This window comes from Pavona decussata, unplaced genomic scaffold, assembly GCF_977016875.1.
Source record: "Pavona decussata unplaced genomic scaffold, jaPavDecu1.1 SCAFFOLD_237, whole genome shotgun sequence".
In the NCBI taxonomy this organism is placed as follows: Eukaryota; Metazoa; Cnidaria; class Anthozoa; order Scleractinia; family Agariciidae; genus Pavona; species Pavona decussata.
The window spans coordinates 1,983,557-2,004,338 of NW_028145642.1; the positions used below are offsets into that span (position 1 = coordinate 1,983,557).

The 20,782-nt window shown below is 40.6% G+C and overlaps 1 protein-coding gene across 1 annotated transcript; it reads left to right on the top strand.

The window, feature by feature from the left end:
- Positions 1 to 1,234: 1,234 nt before the first annotated feature.
- On the top strand, positions 1,235 to 20,711 carry LOC146457865 (cilia- and flagella-associated protein 337-like). The gene is made up of 24 exons (XM_085091519.1): positions 1,235 to 1,448; positions 1,997 to 2,086; positions 3,032 to 3,118; positions 3,216 to 3,284; positions 3,598 to 3,666; positions 4,072 to 4,106; positions 4,775 to 4,937; positions 5,256 to 5,358; positions 6,169 to 6,253; positions 6,833 to 6,963; positions 7,947 to 8,020; positions 8,771 to 8,889; positions 9,298 to 9,365; positions 9,645 to 9,709; positions 10,215 to 10,298; positions 10,969 to 11,106; positions 12,586 to 12,690; positions 14,001 to 14,225; positions 14,648 to 14,718; positions 15,895 to 16,405; positions 17,444 to 17,656; positions 18,167 to 18,431; positions 19,542 to 19,677; positions 20,156 to 20,711. The coding sequence occupies exons 1-24, from the start codon at positions 1,278 to 1,280 to the stop codon at positions 20,634 to 20,636; spliced, it is 3,558 nt and encodes a 1,185-aa protein (XP_084947645.1). The 5' UTR covers positions 1,235 to 1,277; the 3' UTR covers positions 20,637 to 20,711.
- The last annotated feature ends 71 nt before the right edge of the window (positions 20,712 to 20,782 follow it).

Genomic DNA, 20,782 nt, shown 5'->3' on the forward strand with positions numbered 1-20,782 from the left:
ATATAATAAATATCTTACTAACCTCGTTTTCTCGGTCCGTGCTGTATGTTACGGATCCTCCTTTTTCCCGTTCCGTAACTTACGGTACGGACCTCGAACTCGGTTAGTAAGTATACGTCCCTTCTGCCAAATCACATTTAGACAGATAAGGCCTAACCGTTGGTCTAATCATCGGGCCAATTTCTACAATAAACTGTTTTTTTAATGGACCTTTGCCATCCGAAAAAGAAAAAAAACAAAAAACTAAAAGAAGACAGACAAACAAACACTGATTGTACAGATACATGTTGAAAGAAAAATACAAAATGGCGGGGGAGACACTAGTTACAGTTAAGGTTTGTTCTGATACAATATTTGCTTTTTTTCCCTCCCCTTTAGACAGAAGACTTCACATTGACAGGATATGCTTTTCTCACGACGTTGTCATGATTTTGATAAGCTATCAGAGTTTAACTTAGTATTTTGGGCCTCATAAGAGGCTTTGTGACTATGAAGACATTGTTTATAGGCCCCCTTCATAATACAATAATTCTGCGTAGTTTTAGTCATGGAGTAGCCCGCTGCAAACAAGATCGTAGGCTGACAGGCTGATAGACAACACCGCCTCTCTTTTGTATACATAACTATCCCACCAATGGAGCACAAATACAGCTGACAGGGAGCTGTATGAAGAGATCAACCAAATGTTTGGCAAGGCAGGAAGGAAATCCTCGACTTTAAAAAGTATATGATAAAGGAAACGGCTTAGCCTTCTTATCGGCTACAGAAGTTGAATACTCTCGGTTTTGATATACGATGGACAGAGCTGGAGCATGAAGCCACAAGCGGTAACAAGATGGATGTGTTCAATAGTCAGTGTCTGAGAAGACATTGTGGAATGAAGGTGAACTAAGCCGGCAAGAAAGGGTATCGCCGTGTCTTCTCCCAAAGGGCGCTTGCTTTAGTTTGGACACTTACATAGAATGGCAAGAATTACAATTTCTCGGCAGGTTTTGACCTGTACACTAAAAGGTAGGGACAAAATAATGAAACCAAGAAAACCCTGGAAAATTACCATCATCAAGGACCTAGGATTAGAATGACATGGAATGAGGCAGGAGGTCTGGAGTTAAACCGTACTAACTGGAAGAAGCATGTGACTGGCATTCGCTTCACTTTACTTTATTTTACTTTTGTCAACTTTCTTATGCGCGCGCTCTGGTGACACAAAATACTTTTTTATTCTCCCTTTGTGACGTAAGTGGATATCATAAATGTTTTGTGGATAACAAAGCAAAATGGAAGAAGAGGAGACAAGAAATAAAATGTATTTCTCGCCTGTCGAGGAAGAAGAACAATTTTCAGAAGACGAGGAGTCGGATGGGTCGAGCGTTAGTGCGAAAAGCGAGGAATGGCCGACTGCAAGCGCTGAACAACATGGATTAAAATCACCAAGAACAGCTAGCAAGGTAAAACTGTCAAGAGTTACAAGAGTGTCAGAGTTAGACATAATGTCACTCATGCAATTCAATTGTCAATGATATTAAGGTTCTGTACTTTATTTCACTTTCAAATCTTGAAAATCCCAGCGTATCCAGGATCGGCAAAAACCCACAACAAACAGATTTAGCGCAGATTCAATATAGTTTCTTGAATACAATAGGTCAGAAATCTATTTTATCAGAATCCAAAATCCAAATTCATCCACTTTACCCCCTATGTTTGAAATTTTTGAAAGGCAAATGGCACAGGGTGAGGCGTAGGAAACGAATACTTGTAAAATTATTAACTAATCCCAAACCAAACAATGCTGTCTTTGTATAACTTAGTAAAAACAACGGGGGAAGTTCAGTTCGCGCGTGATTTTCAAACCAGTCAACTGAAATTACAGTAATAAAGGGTGCTCGACCAGCAGGTTCCCTGGATTTCTCTGGTACGTCTGTGGTAATGTTTCGAAGATGCTTAGAGATTATTGTAAGTACCTCAGCTCTCATGTTGTATGGCTCTTATTTAACAGACTGATAATGAACCGCCCAAGCCGGCCATGGTTAAACTAGAGGATCAGATGAATAATGAAAATTTGGAAATGCTCCAGCAAATATTTGAGGTCTGTAAATTGTTTTACTCCGGTAAATATATCAGTTTATAAGTTCAAAATTTTTTTTATTAAGAAACAATAAAATTCTAAGTATGACCTGTTTCATATCCGTTTGACCACATCGGCCTGCACTGCAGCTGGTGGTATTACGCGGAATGTAATCGTGTAAAAGGGCGAAAAACTACTTTTAACGAAGCAATTTGTTGCGGCAATACATTTTGTATGTCCTCATAAACTTGCAACGCTTAGCTCTGCCTCAACAAAATGTTGCGTTTAAAGTTGTTAGCGCACGGTGCTACGTTGAAAAAATTGTCCTGTGTAACACCACCTTAAAACCTTGCGAGCAGACAAAACCACGAACAAGAAACATCTACTCGCTGTGAGGTAACAGGATGAACTTCAACTTTTGTCAAATTTAATTTTAAACTTCACGATGCCGTACCAATCAGTACTAAATTTTGTAACATTTGAAACACTGCGCAGTGCACGTGAGTTGTTTTCACCGAAGTCTTATCTTGATTTTGAACCGCGAAGGTAGTTTTGGTGTCAACTGAACTATTCAGTTCAGTCATTAGAACACGTTAAAGAACCCTCATTACTGTTCGTAAAGAGTTGCGGACGTAATCTTCGATGTGTGGCTATCCCTGGTTTACTTTAAATGTCACACGGGTTGAGACATATAGCTCCGAAATAAGAAAAAAGAAATGATCGATTGCGGTTAAAAAAAACCAAAGGTCACCTTAACGCTGACGTCCGGTTTTTTACATACTCAATGTAGAGCAAAACGTTTATTGTCGTTCCAAATCCATCCATCCATCCATCCATCCATTCAGCCACGAATCCATCCGTCCGTCCGTTCATTCATTCATTCATTCATTCAAAATTAAATCCCCCTGCTATTCTGAATCAAACACGTCAAGGCCGATCACTTATAAAGCATGTCTTATTTTCAAGGAAGCAGATGAAGATGGTGGAGGTGGACTAGACTTGGACGAGTTTCGTCAGGCAATGATTAAGACTATGGCGGGTAAAGGTGAAGTGGTAAGCGAACGTAATCAGACATATCTTCCAAGATCACCAAGATCACTGAATGCTTGTTCAATTTCAAACCAAGTCTTACTTGCCTCTCTTTTTACAGCCTGATGACAATCAACTTGCCATCATATTCATGAAAGTAGACGCCAACTGCGATGGTACAGTAGACTGGGTATGATCGAGTTTTATTAAGTCTTAGCCGTTTGATTTTATGTAATAATAGAGTTTGACGCACGTTTACGGCAAACGGCAAACTTGAGCCGGATTCGCGTTTATCAGTTTCTTTAAAAAATGAGCACATAGATGAGAATAGTGCAAAATAATTCTGGCCTCTTATGCTAACGTAAAACTACTAAACTTTACTTAGCGATACTGAGAAACTGGAAACAGCGAGCGGTAAATGAAGGATAAACAAGGTTAAGTGGTAATTCTACAAATACCTTAAAACTTGCAAGAAACTAAAGTTCTTTTGATTCTTTATTTAGGAAGAGTTTTGCTCGTACATGTTGTTGGAAACGCAACTAAAGGATGTTATGACAAGTGAAGATAGAGAGGTTAGGTGGAATGCTTTGTTTTTACTAATGATGTTAAGCCGATTACCTTCTTGTAAAATGCCTCCATCAATCTCAGATTCGTACCTTAGTTCATGTATTGTGTTCCTTTCTTTTGAACTCTGGGTGAGACCCTAATGCCGTTGCAATCACTCAAATGAGAATTCCTCAAAAGTACTATGCTGTGGTGCTGTTTGTTTAAAAACTGAAGGTCTCGTAAAAAACAATTGAGAGTTTTGTCTGGCTCTTAACAAGGGTGAAAAAAGAACAAGAGCAGTGAATTTCTGTATGAAGTTATGTTTTTTCTCAGAGACCAAACAACAACAAAAAGGAATCCACAAATGGGGAGGAATTCCGTGAAACGTATTTATAACCAATTTGATGCTAAAATATTTTGTTTTCTTACAGATGGAATTTCCACATCCAGCTCGGGAAATCCCAAGGTACTTACTGCATTCTGACCTCACCAACAAGAAACGAGTAACCCCTCCGCTAGGATCTCCCTAACAAGAAAGTTACCCCTGCATCATCCTCGGATACCCAGTGACAGTTAGTCGGGTGGAAGAAATTTTCGTGGGCGAAAGTCTATCGTAAGAACGGGAGAGCCCCAGGGCAATTACTCTTACCGAACCAGTTCCAGAAGCATTTGAATTCCCCGCTTTTGATTGGCTCTCCCGTTCATACAATAAACTTTCACCCACGAAAATCCCTTCTACCCAAATAACTGCCCTGGGTCTCCGAGGATGCCCCTGCACTGACGAGTTTCGTCTCTTTCCCAGGAGGCAGCGTGGCCAAGTGGTTAGGGTGCCAGACTTGGAATCCGAAGGTCCCGGGTACAAGTCCCGCCCGGGGCCCAGGGTTAAATGCCATGACAACCTATAGGTTTTAATACCTATTAACCAATGGTTAGCGCTAACCAGGCTTCGAGCAACTCATCCCTGACCGCTAGCTGGAGTTGTTTCTCGGTAGCCGTTTTAATCTTGCTTGTTCTAACTAACATTACTCACTGATTTCAGCTTCCTTTGGAGTTTTTTTTTGCCATACCTTTAATCAATTAGATGACCTATTTGCCACACGCAATACACTTGCTTTAACTTTGTTTTGTTTTTAGTTGTCATCGTGACACCATCACACGGATAACATACCTGCCGAAGCTGTCGCACGGAACTGATGACCCAACTGACAGCAATGGCGGAAGGTACGTGTCCGTCAGCAAGGAAGGAACGTTACACTTCTGGAGTATGGACCTCACGCATCCTCTGAAAACCCTCTCAGTAAGTGATCAGCTGTGAACTGTTATCATCAAAAGTGACAGACTTATGATCACATTATAGTCACATTGATAGTGTTCTAGCCTTGACCGGTGCCCTCATTGATTTACGAGTGTATTAGCTACACTACCTGATGTAACTTATAATCAGATCAGTTTTCACGTCCAGCAAAATATGAAATCATCCTCATCAGGGGATTTTCGCCAGCAATTTAAAGATACTACCATGTGCTTTTAAAGGAAGTCTCCATGCATTTACACTGAAAAATAAAATTAATGAAAAGAAAATATGTAATCAGTATTGTAATGGTATTTTTTACAGTTAGGCCATGAGGGTAAGGCCAGTAAGAATGTGTGGATCACAGACTGTGTAGTGTTACCAAACGCCAAAAAGCTCGCGCTGTCGACAGCAGACAGAGAGATAGGTTTGTATCCTTCGTTACCATAACCAAGGTAGTCCGGCCGTTACCTTGCCTTGTTAATGTTTAATTTGTTAATGTTGTATTTGTGTGTGAGAGGCAATCAATAAACTGAAACTAAAACTTGTTACAATGATGTGCCGCTACTTGTGAACCCGTGGAGCAAAATTTCTGTCGAACTGTTTGTGAGTTATGAAAGAAATGTGATGGTATATTTCCAGCCTGGTGAATGGATGAGAATGATGATTATTCCAGAAAGTGACACAGGCATACTCGGAAAAAAGAAATCCGAGTGCTCCTATCAGGAGTCGAACCTAAGACCTTCCGATTACTAGTTCGGATGCTCTACCACTGAGCTACAGGAGACTCATGGGAGCTAAGGCCATTAAACTAGGTTCATGGGACAAACATCCTGCATATTGCTAGGATTTGTTAGTGAGTTGTTGAAAGTGGGACGTAATTTGTTAGATTTGCAATATTTCAACTCAAAACCCAATGAGCCCTCAAAGCCAATTGATGTTGCTATTGCATTGTCTTCTTTTTTTTTATATTCTATTTGGGAAAAGACCACCAACTTAAACTGGTAACCTGTTCCAGGCTATGAAATAGTGGGGCAAGGGTACGGCTTAAATTAGAGAGCGAACGCGACAAAAAAACGCGCGCAAACTACACTCCCTACTCAGTCTCGCGCTTTAAATTTTCGTTTCTCTTTCTGATTTTAGCCCTTAGTCGACCTTACTATCTGAGAGTCTGGAACAGGCTAGCTGCAAGTTATGTCAGGAAGCTAAATCAACAGCATTCATTTTTCCATTGTAGCGTTTTATGACTGCTCGGCAAACAGTTTTGACAAACAGTTTGTGATCTGTAGCTTGGATTATTGTGTGCTCACCATGGATTACTGGTAAGATCATATTTACCGTGTTCCTCAGTGTTCATTTGCTTTGCACTCACTCACTCACTCACTCACTCACTCACTCACTCACTCACTCGCTCGCTCACTCACTCACTCACTCACTCACTCACTCACTCACTCACTCACTAACAACTATGGTAGAGTTTCAGCTTGGTGTGAGTGCTGTAGGTGGGGGAGCGCCATACCTTGCTCATCATATTCAGATAATTCATTTGCTTTGCATTTACTGTATATACCCGATGGCAACAAAGTAGAGAAGATTACAAGAATACCGAGGAAATTATGTGTAATTATGGCTCTTCGGGGACTGAAAAACTACTCAGAGAACTGACCTCCAAATGTAACAGCTTGTAACTCTCGCAGAAAGAAACGGCCTTCCTTAAACATTTTAAACTCATTTTCTTTTGGCGTTTAAAGCTGACCATAATTACTATTGAGAACCTCTAGGATAGGCGTGCAAACTCTTATTCTTAGTATTTTCCATCTGTACCTCTTTTTTAAAGGGCTACAGTAGAGATACTTAGGCCTGTCAGTTGCTAAGTCTCGCGTATATTGAATATGTTTTAGGTATAATGCAGCCAATTTAAATGAGGGAATTCTGTTGTTTGGTGATGCTGGTGGGTCCGTGTTTTGTTTAAAGTTTTCTGCAATCACTGGATCTTTGTTTGACTTGAACATTGGCCAGCAGATTCCTTCAGGTAAATTTAAGATAGTGGCTTCAAACTATGCTAACATACGTATAGGCTATACATTGGAGATAGTGTTTTTTTTAAATTAGTACAAAAGAAAGGCTTCAATTAAAACACCTAACAAGGGACAAAGCTTAGTCATTTAGGAGAAACAACTTTGTCGTATGCGACATGCATGTTGAATCAGACGAAATAAGGTTACGAATTGTTTCGTCAGTAAAATCATATGATTGTTGCTCACGGAACTTGAAATGGCGATTTTGTAAAATAATTTGTTATCCCTACTACGACAATCGTAGGCAAACGCAACGTTGGACGACGAAAGCTGTGTACAATGTTTTTGCATGACACGAGCAGCACTTGCTGCAGAAATCGCATACGGCAGTCGTTAGCAGTACTGTCTAAATCAGCCTAATCATTTACGGAGGTGCCTATTTGGTCTCTCCGATACCAAGTAAACTGTCCGATGTTTTGCTCAGGTCAGTCGGAATAACGCAGGGTAAGAATCTGGTAAAGGCAGAAATGACCACGTGACCATGTTTGTCCTACATTTGCCGCTCAGTGTTTTCAGTTTCGCAGTAAAATTGAGTAGTTTTGTATCGGCATCAAAACCAGAATTATTTTGCACTTTTCTCGTCAATGTGCTCATTATTTCAAGAAAACAAAAACGCCAATCTCACCGCGGTTGCCGTTTGCCGTACACGCTATCCTAAATCTCTCTATTGATAGGACTGGATATTTTTTGTAAGAAGAAAGTGTGATCCATAACATCAAGCTTTTTTTTACAGTAACATCTTGCTTCATTTTATTCAATAACCATTACCATAAACAGTTGCACCCCTAGCGCTATTAAACGATTACAAAAGCTCGTCGTCAGTCATACAATTCAAAGTGCTCACAATACACGTTTGTAGCTACTGCACACCGGTGCTTCTTAACTGATGCAATATTACGATGACTGTTTGATGTTTTTTCTCTTCGTTGTTTTGTAGTCTCATTCAGAAGAGTTTCTATGCCAGAACTTCAACAGGGAAAGCATTCTAATCTTACACTTTTTCAATTTAAGGTAAGTATAATGCTGCACTCATTCAATAATTTGCAGTCTATTACTGTACATATCTCCACCAATTGAAAAAATATATATAACAAAATCAACACAAATAACCAGCATGTGTCGTAGTAATTGTTCAGTGGCAGATGATCACTTTATATGCAGTATATCTATTTCTTCTCGACTTAGGGACGGTTCATTTTTTATGAGAGAGGGGGGGGGGGGGGGGGGGGGCTCTGGTGGGATTTGGGGGAGGGTCATTTGGAAATTGTTATGCCCCCCTAGCCCCCGAACGTTTCTTGCATGCCCCTCCCCCCCCCCCCCCCCTCATCAGGCAATACTTTTGGGCATCCCCCCCACCACCACCACCACCACCAAAAAAGAAAAAAACCACCAGCATTGGTGACACAGTACCTAACTTCCACTTCCTATTCTTCAGCTAACTGGGCGTGATTTTAAAACAATGTAGCATATTTTTCTGCTGTTTTGTACTTCAGCAACCAAACAACAGCCATCGAAATGAATACCTAGTGACCGACACTAACGCGAAATGGAGTGTTGTTTATTGATATTTGTTTTGTGAACCTAGAGATCAACATCGTAACCAAGTTCTTTGGGTATCGGCGCGTTGTACGCAACGCTATTTTGAACGCGGAGCTCTAGGTAACCTTTCGATGAACCCGAGGCTGGTATCTCAACCTCTGTTAGTCCTTTGTGACGTTAAATGCCATAGCTTCCTTACTGTACTGTGCGCTGTAATTATAGGGCCTTCATGAAGACTGGGTTCGTAAAGTGAAATACTACCCGTCCTTGCAATGTTTCATCTCTTGTGCTACAGCAAGCAACACTTCAATGTATCTTGGAGACGTGGACAGGAAAAAGACGTTAGTACAAGTATCAATTTTGTCGACTCTATCGGGGTTTCTCTCAGTTTCATAACACAGATAAATCGCAAGTCACAGTAAAGTGAAGTACATCCAGTTCAGTTGCTATTTCTAGAACATGGGTAAAACATAAAGTTTGCTGTAGAAAAAGCTCTCCACTACAGCAACGTTCAAAATGTTCCACCGTCAGATTCATGTAACCTTCCCTGTATTACTTTATTTTCGCATATTTCTACACTACACAAAAATCTTCGTGATTTTATTTGATTTCACAGATAAACACGTTGTAATATAGACTCACTCGCAGAAGAAGAGCCAATTTGAAAGGCTTATAGAACTGTGAATAAACTTTTAGTTGTTTACTTGTTGTTGTTTTCTAAAACTGATCAATTGATTTCTTTACCACAGGAGTTCCGTGTTCCGCATCCGTAAAGGCATCTTATCATTTGACTACTGTAAGGAATGGAATGTTATAGGTAACACAATTTTTAGTTTTTCATTCAATTTATCTAACCGTAAAATTACAAAACTTATGATCCCTCTCCTCACAAATGAAAAACAACAACAACAACAGCAATAAAAAAAGACAAACGAACAAAAATTCGATGGTTGTAAAAACGATTCCGAAGGTATCGACAACTCTATCCTGAAAAACACGGTCACCAAGTACTCTTTCTTTCTGTTCTAATTTATGACTTCCATCAGCAGCCTGGTTTTTCCTAACCATCTAACCGCTTGATATTACTTTCCATCAGTCACAGGCGGTCTGGATCATTACGTACGTTTGTGGAATCCTTACATCCCGGCTAAAGCGACATCGGTGAGCAAATTTCTTTTATCTGGTATCACCGAAGCCTTGTCCAAAGGACTTTTGTCCAGGAATTTAGGGTTGTAGTCTAGGCCCTGGAAACATTTCTCGACACTCCTTAATGCTTGTAATTGTACTATTGTCGAACATTAGCATTACTGACTAGGCTATCTGAGATATGATGTGGTAGGAAACCATTCACCATTTTAGGGCATACAAACGAGTCTGACACGAAAAACTAGTTTTTGTCAGCTTTAAACCCGGGAGTGCTGGTAGTAGCCTGCGTAGCGGTCGCTTCCTTTCAGAGAGCGCGAGAGGCAGGAGCAAACTTCCTCCCATCCCCCCCCCCCCCCAGCGCTCCCTTTCGTTTTCTCCTCGCGAAAGGAAACGACTGCTGCGCAGGCTATGCTAGTAGTGAAAGTTCTTGTGATAAGAACCCGTAGATATAATTGGGAGTTGTTTTTTTCCGCCAATGAAACCATTTAGAACAAGAGCTGATTTAACTTTAATGTTTCAGAAACTCAAGGGTCACAGTTCAGCAGTGACTCACATCATAGTGAACAGCGACAAGGGAGAAATTATCAGCGCCGCTCAGGACAAGGTCAGTCTGATATCATAAGACTACATTTACCAGGTGTTTCGTTTTTAAAAAGTGGATGAACTGGTTAATCATACCTTGTAAAAGTGATACGTAGCGGAGTAATGTCTACATTATCACTCTTTTGTTTATACAAAGTTAAGTCGATGACGTTGGTGCATCAAGTAATAAGGATTTTGTTTTAATTTGAAGTCCAGTTCGGTTCTAGGATCTTGCTGCTTTGCAGGTGATATGAACAACTATTAACAAATTAGCCGTATCCTGTTTACATATAATCGCAGGCAAGCAAGACTGACAAACTTACATCATACACATTTTCAAGTCTACGTATTAGTCAGTACAAAGTGTTTCGTTTTGGATCTACTATTTAAAAAGATTTCCAAGCAGAACTGTCTTTTTTGTCAATGTTACTCCATGTAATATCTAATGAGTGTCCAAGTGAAACTAATAATGATATTTGCGGGGTTCACTGCTGGCTTTTTCGCTTCCTTTTTTATGCTATAAATGGAAAAAGGTGGCTTAGTGCTTTTTTATCACCTTTGCTTGCCCTTTTCCTTCTCAACATTAAATCGCTTTTACCGGTTTATTTTCCGTTCAGTAAGTAAATATTACACATACTTTTTTATATACCTCGATCACGCAAACCTAACTATGTGAAATGTTTCTTGCTCAGGTTATCAAGATTTGGGACATGCGCGACTTGTGCTGCGTACAAACCATTCCTGCTCGATCCTTGTTACCAGGCCCCCATCTGATCTCCAGCCTGTACTTCAACTCCAAGTCACCTTGTATTCTTGTAGGAACCAATCAGGTGAGGCTATTGCTGAGCTGATTATCTCCTTAACGAACAGGGCCGGGTGTTCGAAAGCCGATTAACGTTAATCTACGATTAAAAGTTAATCGAGGTTTTCATCTCGCTGGTTTAAAAATGGTTTTAAAGGCTAATTTCAAGCTAAAGGTAAAGGAAAGTCTAAGTCAAAACTGAGGGCCAAAAATCTTTTGGAAGAATCTTTATTGATTAGTAATTAAACTCGAATAAAAGTCACGTTAATCCAGGATTAGCTTAATCGGGCTTTGAACAACTGGGCCCAGAATAACTTTTATGATCCTAAAAAAACTGTGTTTTTGTGAGGTTTTTAGCAGCTTCAATATATGATATTCTGCGCTTGTACACAAATATAGGCACAGGATACTCAGATGACTAGTTAACAAATAAACAACGTTCGTTTGCGGTCCAATTTCCGACGGGCTGCAAACAATCACGTTAAAATCATTTAATAAATAAACTCGGCCTTCGCTCTGATGCCAGTCTCTTTCAAAACGACTCAAAATGACAACAAAAACACCTATAAATCAAAACCTCTTTGCAATTATTACAATGATTGTTATGCCTCCACACCATCGAACAATGAGTGGTTTTCCCATGGTATTTTCACCGAGGGAGGTTGATAAACATTATTTTTGTGTAGACGTCACTAATCATCAAGCCACATACCTTGTAAACTTTTCAGTCGAAAGTAAGCACCGATTTATTCTGCTATTTCTTCTAAACTCTTTCATTAATAATCACATAATCAATGCTGGAGCCCTGGAGACATAGCACTTCTGTGATATGCTTGTTGTACTTTTCTACAAAAAACCACGCACCGAACTATAGTCGAACCTCCCTCCCGTAAGCGAGCACCCAAAATGCCAAGATTTAGTGGTCGCTTACGGGAGGTGATCGGTTACAGGAGTCGAACCAGAGGGGGTCTCTTAAAGGAACAGGTCTGACGCATCTACTTATTCGAAGAGAATTTATTGCATACATTTTCCTTGTTACAACACAAGCAGTGTTAGGTTATTATTAAAAGTTCCACGTAAACTCTAATTTGGTTAGTACATACAGCGAATATGGAGATCAGACCATGTGTCAGGTGGTCGCTTACAAGAGGTTAAAAACAATGAAAATTTTAATGCCGTCACCTCAAAAAGTGGTCGCGGTCGCTTATGAGAGGTTCCTACTATAGGGATTTGACTGGGAAAAAAACACATGGAGCCGGTTTGACTGTACGTATATTGTTACGCGTATTGCCACCCCTGCAAGCAACAAATTATCCTGTTGCAGAAAGTCGACGTCGTTTCGGCTACTTTTCTGTAAGTGAACATAAAAATTTGTTGCGCGCGGAGATTGCTAATACGAGTAGCAAACAATTCTAACTTGTAACGCAACATTTGTTCTGCGACAAGTTGCAAGAAAATAATGCCCGTCTAACTTGGTCTTTATTAATGTTTCTTTTCTCTTTGTTAGTTGTCAGTAATCGCGGGAAAAAGCGAAGAGCCTTCAGAAGAGCGGGACATCAGCAGTCATTTTAAACCCATATGCGCCGCCATTTACAACGATCTGTTTGACCAGGTAGTTAATTTTCTTCATTCACTAACCTGTGGCAAACCTATTTTAGGCTCTTTGAAATGCAGGGAACGAAACAAGATCCATGCACCAAGAAATAGACAGAAAACTTGAACGATGAGGTCTTTTCTTGATGGCTTATTTTCCGGTGGGTGTGCTGATGCACGCGGCCCTTTGCGTCATAACTTCGAAGCCTAGAACGGCACATTGGGTCGAATGAAAGGCGCGGGAGAAACCAAAGAAGTTATGACAGCGTGTATTGTATCTTCCTGCATGGTTTAGAAATAATCGGGCAGTAGGTAATGCCCGGGCACTTGCGATGTTTTTCTGACCAATCCTGGGGGTGGGGGCAATTTTCGTAGCTTCTTGGTAGTCTTTGAAAACTGATTTGTTTTCCTAAGCAACATTAAGAGGACACAATCTTACGTACCATATCAGTGTTGCCATGAAAGTTCCCAACCATCACACCCTCTTCCTATCTTCTTGGTAGGCTTTGAAAGTTTGTTTTCCTAAGCAACACAATTGAGTGTACGTAGCATATCAGTGTTGCCATGAAAATTCCCAACGATCATACCTTGGAAACCCTCATTTTCACGGACATGCTGTTTGGCCAACCACAGTTGGCAGGTTACGTGACCTGAACAGAAAAATGACTAATATTCAAGGAACATACTCTTATGGAAAATGAAAACAGTACCGTGATACCACTATCATCAAGATGCAAAACGAGACGTTTGTCATTGAGGCTATCACGTCATAAGCATTTCTATTTCTGTTCTTTGTGTAAGAGTAATTGCTCACGTCAGATTACATAGAGGCGGGTTATCTCCTGTTTGCAAAAACAAACTGGAACTCTTCTCTCTTTCGGGTAGTCCAAATGGATACAGTTTACTTTGTACACTAACAAACAGCGCAGCACAAAATACAAACCTTAAAAACAAGTCTGCAACTCTAGTTAAGGAATTTTCAGAAGTTGTTGTGTTTTGTTCTCATACCAAGAATCAGAGAAAAACTGCGGCAGTCTTAGCTAGAAATTGTTTAGCTTGACATAAGAACAAAAAAAATCTACATTTTCTCTCTAACTGGTGTAATATCGCGTAATATCTTCGTTATCTTCTTTTTGTTCCATTGTTAAAATTATCTTTGAAAGTTAGTCAGTCCCATCTGCTGGCTTTCATTCTTCCGGTTTGACTGCAGTTCACCACTTGATTGGGTCTCAGTTGCCTTGAAAACCAGCCGACGAGAAACCTGGGAAACAATCTAATTTGTTGTGGTAAATTCAGTCTACTGATGAGAAACATTCTTATTGTCCGTAGGTTGTTAGTGCATGCTATGATTCTGTAGTTTGTGTTTGGAGCCTCGAGACTGGCGAGAAGATCATTCAGTTTTCAAATGCTCATGGTAATTCGGAAATCACAGCGATGAGGTTTGACCCGTCCAAAAGGCGCCTCATCACCGGAGCAGGAGATGGAACGGTTCGGATTTGGAACTTTAATAACGGTTGCTGTTTGAGCGAATTACAACCTGTTGATGATCAAGAGGTATACTTCTTCTGCAGCTTCAATTCTTTGCTCAAAATAAGTTTTTTAAGGTCACATGCACAATTAAGAGAATACAAATGCGATAACATAGAATGTAAAATCAGCTCAAGGCTAAAGCACGTTTGCGTGCTTTACAAGAGTCGGTCTTATAGACACAAGTTGATTCTCAAGGCCCTAACCCAAAGAATATAAACGGTGTTATAACGTTTAATTGACGAAGTCTTGACTTACTTAGGAACAGAACCTACTTACTTTGTTGACACGGTTCGAGGCTGTATGACTTGGCTTAAGACAAACGCTGATTAGTTTTGCACACTAGTCCTCAAAAAAGGACTTAAGAAAAAAATTAGAAATTAGAAAGTAACGTAAAGCACCAAAATGGTAGATATCTTACGATTGTAATTTGTTTACTTCACCCGCAGATTACTGGTATTCTGTGTTTTAAACAAAAGATCATTACAGTTGGGTGGAGTAAAAAAGTGACCATTTACAAGTAAGATTAACATGTTTTTTGTAAGTTAATTTGGCCAGAAATTACCTACTAGTGACAGCTACTACTAATCTCTCTTGCATGCGGATGTTTATCTGCGTGCGCGGAAGGTGAAAAAACTTGAACACGGACGACACATTACAGGCCTTTAGATCTGAGTGGATTGATACTAAAATAAATATCAAAAAGTGTCAGTAATGATTAAAAGAAACGAGTAGAAGTTTCAGTTCGAGTACGACTTTCGAATCAGTCAGTCCAATCCAGTCAGTTCCTCAGTATTCTCGCTCTTTTCTATTAGCAGATAAGGAGACCCTAGAAATGAAATTGCACGCAAAGTAGATTTTAGTTTTGGGGTTCAGATTGCAATAGCGACGCAAGTTCTGTTTCTTTCCCCTGTCACAGCCTGTATTTGTACTGTATTTTTATTGTATTTCTATTGTATAATATCCTCAGTGACGAATTCATTAAATTAAATTAAAAATTAAGTTAAATTAAAAGTCGTACTCGTACTCAAATTTAAAGGTCCTTATACCTTTCCTGGTTAACAGGGGCACCCAACGAGAAAAATTTAAGCAAAATACTAAAAATGTTATTTCCTATGTTCCCAGGTCGTTTTGTGGTCTAAAGGTATATCTGTGCAAGCTAATTAATACAGATGTGGTTATTCGAGAGAACCCTTGAACCGCTTTACACTACTTTTTTGTTGTTTTTTGTTTTTGTTCGCTCGTTTCTATTTGTTAAGCTGCCCGTTCATAACGCGATATTGTAAATAATATTTTAAGAAAAGTAGTGTTAGTGGTAGTGTTGTAATCTAGGTAGCGTTTAGTAGTATAATGTTAGTGGAATGAGTCTCACCCAGCAGTGAGTTCAAAGAGCAAGATTAAAATGGAAATCTGTGAATTCGTAGGCTCTTCAAAATTTCTCATGCGCTTTTCCCAAATGTGGTATTTTTTAAGGTGCTCCGCAACTTCCATGATTCAATATCTTTCTTGTGAAGATGTAGATGATCGTGAACTCTATTCTTCCTGGAATTGTGCCTCCCCACCCCCACCCTCTTAACCTGCCGCTTCGTTTTCTTTTCATGGGCTTAAGCAAGAGAACAAGTGGCCTGACCCATAGGGCGGTCGTGAGGAATAGGCACAGCACAGGGTAATTGTTGTTTTAACTTCCCTTATTTAGAGATTGCCGAGAGGAGGAAGAAAGTGAGCCACGTGTGTGGCCTAATTTTCACGAGGACGACATCTTATCCGCAGCTTTGTACCCTACTGGCCTGGTGGCTACCTCCGCCTATGATGGAGTTGTCAAAGTATGGAACATTGAAACTGGGCATGTGAATTGCAAACTGAACGGATATGATTATGGTTTGGAAACAGTGGAGTCTGTCATTCCTGGAGAGGTTAAGAAACGGATTTCGCGTGGTAATGTAATTTGTTATTCCTTACCACGTCAAGTGATACAGCCGGTGAATAGATTTCAACAGGGACTGGATCATAGGAAGTCTATTGATGCAGGAGTTAGTACAAAGTACCGCAGGATAATGCAGTCATCATGGAAGCTCAAGAACACTTCACTGCTTCACAAGGATAGCTCCGCTTCAGAGGTCTCTCAAAAGAAGAAAAGTGTTTTACAATTTGATAAACCATTGGAAGGTGTCTTCCAAGATAGTTATCACAACTCTTCAGTTGACAAGGTACAGTTTTTTTTTCCAGTCTAAGTAAAGAAAACGTTATGTTGGGTCAATGTAAATTAGGAAACACAGACGCGAAGCGCTCGTGTAAATGGCTTTTCCCGTCTGGTTCAATTGCGTCTGATCCAAAGCACGAATTGAATGAGAACAAAGCCTTGAAGCTACTGTAGGACGGAATACACGTCGCTTCTGAACAATTCATGAATTGGAAACTTTTGGCACTAGGAAAAGGATTTTAAGAAACAAAATTAGAGGGATGTAGCTGTGCCAGAAATTGTCCAGTCGTGTTTTGAACTTTCCAGCCATACATTTCCCTGTATTTTTTCCCGCGAACTATTTTTAATAGCAGTTCACGACTGGTTCGCTGGAAAAGATTTACAGACAAATGTATGGAAATGTCAAAACGCAACTAGATGCGTTCTAGCATAGCTACATTCCTCAGTTATTTTCTTTAAAATCCTTTTCCTAATGCCTGAAGTTCCAAGTCATGAATTTTTCAGAAGCGATGTTTTCTGAAAATTATTTAACATCGGATTTCCATACAAACGCTGTTATTTCCAGACGTGTTTGCCTACCCATCAAGATGGCTTCCACAACCGTGATAAGGTTTGTTAAGCCCGATTACTTTCTACAATCTATACAAGCACGTCGCATCCTTGTATCTAACCCCCTACGCAGACGTTCTCTTAGCTCGCACGTCACGCACTCCTCCCACTGACGTGACGAGCCAAATAGCGTCTGCGCATGAGGCTACCTTGTATCGTGCTAATATAGGTGTCATCGTGTATGGCACAACTTAGTTTCTTTTTCATACATATGATGATGTTGAGAAAACAAGATAGTTCCCCATTTAGCTTAGTTTTGCTTCTCAGGAACAAAAAATTGAATCAAGTGAAGAAACATTGTTGCTGCCCCGATGCAAATCCTGCTTCAGAAAAATGTTTCGCAGCTCATTTTAACCGCATCTTTTTTTTTCAGAGCTTTGTCTTCCAAAAGATTAAAAAAGTAATTTGCCCGGAATATTTTCCCTCTTTTGCCTAGGTTATGTTTCTTGAAGGGCGTGAAAACAGCCTTTCCACAGCAACGTTGATGACAACAGGCTCAGGCGGCTCGGTCAGGGCCTGGAGCGTAACTGGCGGGGGACTGCTAGGGCATTTTACCGCTGCCCAGGGAGAACATGACTCTGTTCTCTCCATGACAACCGATCGCGACAATACCATACTCGTCACTGGCGACACCGCTGGTTTTGTCAAGGTAACAAAAGTAGTTTCCAGTCCTTTTCCCTCCAGTCAAGTGGTATTAAGCACGCGCACGCAGAACGAGATTCTCCTTTTTTGATAGGGAGCCTCCATCATAGCAGACCACCATTTTGAAGGTGCTTGTGTGATTCACCTTGTTCTGCCGAGGTCTGGAGCTCGAAACGATGAAGCTCCGGAGAAATTTATCATTCGCTCCAGACCTGTCACTATTGACCGCGCATAAATTATTTAAAATCGCTGCTGTTTAGTGTTTGATGCGAGGGCTCCCCTATCGTCGTTAACTGAGGCGTTCCTTTGGGCATTGCGAACAAATGTCCTTTTTGACAGCAAACTATTAAAATGAACAAGCAATACCCAGAATTCCGGAAATCATCCATCCAGGTATCCATTGCTCGCCCTGAGATAGGAGACCAATCAAAAAGTGCTGTTGTGTACAGACTAAAGGTTGGACTAAGGGAAGGTAGTATTTTTAACAGAAGCCTGCTTTGTTGATTTTGATTATAAGGTTTGGGAGATATCCTACTATTGTATAAATACAAGCCAGCAGAAGCCAACAGCATTATTGTCACGGAAACTGCTGTCAATCAGCAGACGAAACAGCCAAAGAGGAGGAAGCACAATCGACACCAAGCCCCCTCCGCTACTGGTCTCATTCCGCGCTCATCTCAAGCCAGTGATCAGCCTCGATTTTGTTGACAGTCGCCAGTTTATCATCAGCGCCTCAACAGACGCCTCTGTGAGGCTTTGGACACAAAGTGGAAGATATATAGGTAACATGTTGAAAACAAACTCTGGACACGAGCTATCCCCCCCCCCCCACCCCGATAGGCCTCTTGCTAGTAGGCTATCAACTCTTATAACCCACAATATCCATTCATAATTTCCTCGTTCTCATTGAGCGAAACAAGTCGCGTGGTACAAGATCAGTCGACCGATTTTTTCGACGAGAAAAAGAAAGTCACATTTTAGGTGTCAACTCTTGTAATTTAATCACAGTACAATAAAATCGAGTAAGCCAGTCAGCTTACATTTATTTGTTGGCAATCACGCCCTGCCATCACTGGTGATTTGGCCTTTTTCCACAGTAAGGTACGCACATTATGAAAACCACTTTCCGGCCTGCTGGTATACCGGCTGATAATGCTCTCAGCTGAAAAATTGTCCCCAAAGCGAAGTGTTTATTGTTCGGCAAATCTTTTAGTGTCGGGTGTTATCCTCTGGTAAACCCCCCGCCTGCAGGGGTTTATTTCCTAAATATCCTACCAGTGGAGAAGTCGCGCGAAATCAATGAAAGAATACTCTTCTTTTCCAGAAAAGTTTCTTTTGGAAGGTTAATACACATAAGTTATCCATAGGACGAAAGGATTGTACATAAAATCATAGGTAACGAAGCGTTCAGTACGTGGCTATGAGCATTAATCTCTCTTCTCATGGAATAATTGTTCAAATATTTTTGCAGCTTATCCCAAACCGCTTGACGGTGTTGTCTGCTGTCTTATCTCTCACAGGGAAAGCCCATAATGCAGTTGTGGAATAAATGTTTTAGAACGTGCAAATTTTTCTTGTGACTGTTCAAAGACGACTTTTCAACTTTTACTGAAGATGTCGGGCAAAAGCTTGTTTTAAATATACTCACTCCCCATCTAAGAAAGACATGTCCAGTTAACCTTTTATTATACCCTTTGCCCGGTTGTCAGAATTCAGATTTTTGCAGACATTAAACGCCATTTACTCTTTTCGTGGTTGTTCCCAAACGTCATGCATCGATCTCCCATGCTGCACCCAAAATATTTTGAGGGACTTTGATGAAAAATTCTCTGGAGATATTTTCCTATAGCTGAGTACAAACGTTATAGCAGCGCCTCTCTCCTATCATGTAGGTACGTTTGGCCAACGAGCATTATGGAATTTGGAAAAGGCAGTCAAAGGACAACGGAGACTTCCGCTGGATGTTCAGAGGATCGCTTCCGCTGAAACACTGAAAAACCTGCGCACTTCACCAGGACCAAAATGGAGGTATGGCAAGTTACGAGTTGAAAGTGCCATAATGGTGCGAGGTCTAGCATGTTTACGAAATCTCTAGGTAGAATAGAATTGATGTCGCCGGGGGAAGAGAGAATTTAACAGATAACTCAACGCTATTCTACAAGTAGACAACTTATCTTTCAAACATCTACTCAGGTTTCTGACGACAACTATAGTCAGCATACCAGCGTGTAAGGTCGTTCTGAAAGAAATGACCCGGGCCGGGGATGGTTCGTAGAAACGGCGCTCGGCCTGGATATGAAGGTAGAATGGTTTGGTGGGATGTGAATTTTACGCTGGGATATGAGACCACAACACTATGACGGTAACTTTTGAAGACAGGATACACAAAGCTTGTGAGTTCTCCGCAAATTGAGAAGCGGGATCAAAAACAGCAAGTAGTTCACAACTTCAGTCAACCCGCGCTCTAAAACTGATTATTTTTTATGTTGATGTGATTTTATTGTAGATTAGCAAGGCACATAATGCGTTTGACTTCTTTGACTCGCCGCGGAACACAGCAGAGTACAGAGGAGCACACAGATGTTACTGAGTTAAACGAATGGAACAGCTCTATAACTAGCTCACTTGAGAATGTACTGGGGAAGTTTTACATACCAAAGACAAGGCACCGCTTCCTTCCACCACTACCAAAACTCAAATTTAATCAAAATCAAATGATTGTTTACTCGTCTCTAAATTTCAAAGAACTTCAAGCCATAGAGGAACCGAAAACACCAGCCGTGCTTTGGAATCACGCCACACGGTACAAATCCTCCTCAGCCCTGCTTCCACGAATTACTAAGGCCGGAGGACATCGGGCAAATTCCGATTCTAAACACACTGCATATTACAACACATCCGTCAAACAACATCGAGCCAGTACGTCAAAAAGTGCATCGAGAAAACCACAGGATGGTTTAATGCGATCATCAATCAAAAAATACTGAGGTCTTCTCCCAGCCTAAGGACTGGGAATAATTGAAAAATTATCATTACATTAAATAGAACTGTGCTTACTTGAATTGTCTCTTGAATTGCTGTGTACTTTAAATGATTTGACCCTTTCCGGCCAGACTTATGCAGATATTTATTA